Consider the following 4,121-nt stretch of genomic DNA (forward strand, 5'->3'; position numbering starts at 1 on the left):
ATTGTTTAGCTTGTACACTTCATAACTGTGTGTTAGATTTCTGCTATTTAATATACTTCACATACTTGAAGTACCCAACTGATGCATCTGGTTCTTAGGCAGCTATAAATCCTTATACTTAAATATTTATACAACCAAACTGGTTCCAATTTCGTGGGTTTGTCTTATACCGTGGCATAAGTTTGGCTTTGGGTTTCAACACGTGCACCGCACTTCACTTCGCATTGCCGCTCACACACACCACTGTGCGGTGCGAAGCGAAAGACGAAGAGAAGCAACTCCAAACAAAATAGAAGGCGAACGGAGCAGAAGAAAAAGAAACTGAAACACTTGTTGCTCTCCGCAGCAACCGGGGTCTATGCTCTCTGAAGCCAGATGCCGGCCGGCAGCAGAAGAAAACGAAGAGGAAGAAACATATAATCATGGAAACGGCGAAGAGGCGAATTAAGAGAGGCGCACGGAGCGAGCGGCTTAGGAAAGTAAAAGGTAAAAAAATGTGTGACGTTGTGGAATGTGTTGGGGCATGGCTATAACAGGGAATCGCTGACGATATGCAGCGTGAGACGTTAGCGAATGTTTTTCCGAAAAGCGATTCGCATAAATAAATAAACATTTGGAAATTTGAGGTCTGTTGGTCTGCTGGTCTGGTGGTCTGATCGAATGGAAATGCGAAACTTAACAGCAATACACGCACGACACACACAGGCAGCGCAGACTTAAAGCTTAAAGCTCAGATTGACGTCAGGCGATGCAAAAGAGCTTATTTTCGAAAAAGCGCACTAATACTAATGCAAGTACAGGCAATAAAACGAGATTTGTGCAGGTTTGAACGATTATCAGTGTTAGTAACCAAATGCGGGTGCTACTTACATATATCCAACGGCGTATTCACTTTGCCCGACACATTCTGGAACTTGAATTCCAAATTGAGGGATTTGCTATTGAAGAAGGTCGAGGTACTACTCGCACTTATGCTATTTGCTGCGGCAGGTGCAAAACTTTTAAGCTTATCCAATTGCGGTCCCAGGGTTGTGGTCTTTATAATCTTCTCCAGCAGCGCCGAACCGCTTAGGTTTGAGATAATTATACTTGGACTGGGCGCTGAAGCGGTCACCTGAGCTGCATTCACGGCGGCGGCATTACAAAATTTACTGATGCTCAGGATGCATGTAATGAAGATCAGATGGAACGACGAGGTGAAACTGAAGCTGATCAGCTGCTGCACCCGGCTCTGATAGTTGGAGCTGCTGCTGAAGAAGGCGCTTACTTTGGGCGGTGTTTCGACAACGTTGTTGTTCTCTATTGTTGTTGTTGATGTTGTTGTTGCTGTTGTATTTGCGTTGGTATTGCTTTTGGCTAGGGGTTCATCCATTTTATGCTTGAACTTTGCGATTTTTAAAATTTGATTTCAAATCGATTTTTCGCTGTAAAATGGAAAGTAATCACTTTTTTTTCTATTTTACTTTGGCCAAAAACACTTTTCGCACGCAATTTTCTCTAAAATTTCTATTCATATTATTCATTATTAAATAATAGTCTGACGACCGCGTCAGCTGTTTTAGCGCGAGAAAAAATGCCAACTTTGCCAAAAAAAAAAAAAAAAAACTTGCCAAAAAAAATAATAAAAAAGAAAGATATCACACAGAGAGGCAAACGCCATGATATATTTCGGGGATCGTGAAGACAAAACAAAACAGAAGAGCGTAAAAGAGTAAAAGAAACATGCGGAACAGACTAAAAAAAAATCATACGATGTTGCAGAAAGTCGAAATAAAGAAAACATGCAAGAATTCAACGGCAGACTATGCCGTGCTAAGGCAAACCCTATAAAAGGCGAGTTGAAAATAGGTGAAAAAAGAGTGGAATTTAAAAAAAGTGGTAAATTATAATTAATTATTTACTTTTGTTTAGTAAATGTACAACCTATAAAAGTGAAAGGCCGCTCAGCCCTTGATAGTATAACGTATAGAAAATATAACAACACAGAGCTTGCAAAATATAGGGGCGACGACTTTATCGGGCGGCCCACGATGGTCAGCTAGGTTAGCGCAGGTTTTACAAGGTAAACCCTTATACTACATATACATACTTATAACAAGAAACTTTGGGCTTGTCACGCTGGTTGACTTACAGATAAATAGATTGCACTTATAAGCACACTGCCAAGTAAATCACAGTGGGTTTGCTTTTGGGTATCTAAAAACGGCTATCAGAGAAATTAGTTCTGGAAATGGCGCTACCACTACTTGAACTCAAGTGCCTCTCTTTGGGTATTGCTCAACGGGTTGCGTTCAGACTGAAGTGAAAATTTAGACGTAAACTGTTCTAATTTTAGAGAAAATTAGAACTAGCTATTTTGGCAAGAGTGAACGTTTAAATTATTTTATTTTATTCTTTTGTTTTTGGCAAAGTCAGCGGAAAATGCAAAATGCGGCCTCGAACTACACGTGTTCCGTATATATCGGATATGCCATACAGTTATGCGAGATTCACGCAATTCAGCTAAATAATTTCAGACGTTTGCAATTAACACTTGATTTTGAAATTTAACATTAGGTTATGCGCCGCTCTCTACCGCTATCTTTTTTTTTTTTTTTTTTGTTATCGTTGGGCTTACAACAAATATTTTATTATTTATGTTTGCTTTTGGGGGGAGCTCTTTATTTTTCGTACGAAGAATGTTATGTTTTATATGCTCTGCGGCTGCGTAACGGTACGGCAATATTTCCAGTAACAACAATACGACTGCGCCCAACGCACGACGTTTAACGACTGATCTACCAATGCGAGGCCGCAGTCAACGAAGCGTTCAACTGCGTTCGCTTTGCCTTTGGCTTCGGCTTTGCCCTCCCCCCTCACAACCATACGCAAACACGACGTTGCGATACACGATCGCCACGCGGCAAAAGTTTTGACATTTGTTCGCATGCATTAACTGTATAAATGAGAGAGCGAGAGAATGAGAAGAGAGCGAACGCAAAAGTGTGCCAGCGTGACTAAAAGAGATAATGTTAAGAGTTGCAAGGTGGTTGTAAATACTCTTTGTAAAATTCTCTTAAGTAACAATTAGCACAAACATCAATTTGGAGGTGTGCTTGAATTGCATCTGGTCGAACAGTTGTTGGTTGGGTCTAGCAATTACCTATAGCAACCAATTTTCTTTTTGTAATGCTGTTCGCTTAAATTGGTTCTTGGCATAGGTCAGAGACCATGACATGCATATGTTAATTGAATGGTTGATCAAAAATACAAAAAGCCAACGAATTGCTACTACTGGAAGCAACTGGAACTTTTTTAAATGAGTCAATGTCAAGATGAGACGAATATTTGCCATATTATTTAGCAGTTGTAAAGTGTATTTGCCTTGCAAATATTTCTGATTCCAGCTTTTTTCTTCCTTTGAACAATCTTGGAACACTATCGAATCTATATCTATAGTGTCTGAAGAATCTCTAAGCACTATTAGCAAGCAATACGGTAAAAGCATTAACATACGGAATTGCAACATTTAACCCGCAGTTCCCAAATGTGTTTCGATTCGATACATTTGTGCTAGGAAGACTAGGCGCTTTTTTCCGATTTGCATATCGCATAAAAAGTCGAAAATGCTAAACAACAGTTTGCATATTTACAAATGCGAAAAGGTGTCTGGGAACACACACGAACTATGCGTTTTTAGGAGCTGTAAACCTTGATAACTATGTACTTCATATACATATAGGTTGAGTATTATGTATGTACGTCAGATAAGTGGGCTTTGTGCTGTAATACTTACTGATATAAAATAAAATTAACCAACGGCATACGATAAAGAGAGGAGTCTATCTAATATGTTAAATCGTTATGCTAAATCATTTGAGTTATTCTTGTTTTTCTTTTCTTAGCATTTCCAAACTATTCGCTGGAATATCAAAAAGTTCGGCAATTCTAATGGACTCAAAGACTTATACTTACAATTGTAAGCTGTAAGATAATTCTAAAAAGTTTCCAATACGATTTCAAATCGTTCACCAACATGTCCATCATTCATTTAAAAATCTGTAAATAAAAAAAATTACTGCACATAAAATTAAAGATTTTTGAAATTAATAAACAATTTTGTTGCTACACATATTTAAATA

The 4,121-nt window shown here is 38.6% G+C and overlaps 1 protein-coding gene across 3 annotated transcripts; it reads right to left on the bottom strand.

The window, feature by feature from the left end:
* Positions 1–847: 847 nt before the first annotated feature.
* LOC138910853 (uncharacterized) lies at positions 848–2,844 on the bottom strand. Of its 3 annotated transcripts, none has more exons than XM_070210791.1 (2): positions 2,674–2,782; positions 848–1,424 (listed from the first exon to the last, which is right to left on the bottom strand). In XM_070210791.1, exon 2 carries the CDS (start codon positions 1,370–1,372, stop codon positions 863–865), a length of 510 nt encoding a protein of 169 aa, XP_070066892.1. In that variant the 5' UTR covers positions 1,373–1,424; positions 2,674–2,782; the 3' UTR covers positions 848–862. The 3 variants fall into 3 exon arrangements, 2 of the variants coding, with proteins under 2 accessions (XP_070066892.1, XP_070066891.1); XM_070210790.1 differs by having other exon boundaries at positions 2,618–2,780; XR_011417096.1 differs by having other exon boundaries at positions 1,410–1,497; positions 2,618–2,844.
* Between the last annotated feature and the right edge of the window lie 1,277 nt (positions 2,845–4,121).

Source organism: Drosophila virilis, unplaced genomic scaffold (assembly GCF_030788295.1).
Source record: "Drosophila virilis strain 15010-1051.87 unplaced genomic scaffold, Dvir_AGI_RSII-ME tig00000706, whole genome shotgun sequence".
Lineage (NCBI taxonomy): Eukaryota > Metazoa > Arthropoda > Insecta > Diptera > Drosophilidae > Drosophila > Drosophila virilis.

Coding starts and splice junctions, on each gene's coding strand:
- LOC138910853 (XM_070210791.1), bottom strand. CDS start 1,372: ATGGATGAACCCCTAGCCAAAAGCAATACCAACGCAAATACAACAGCA.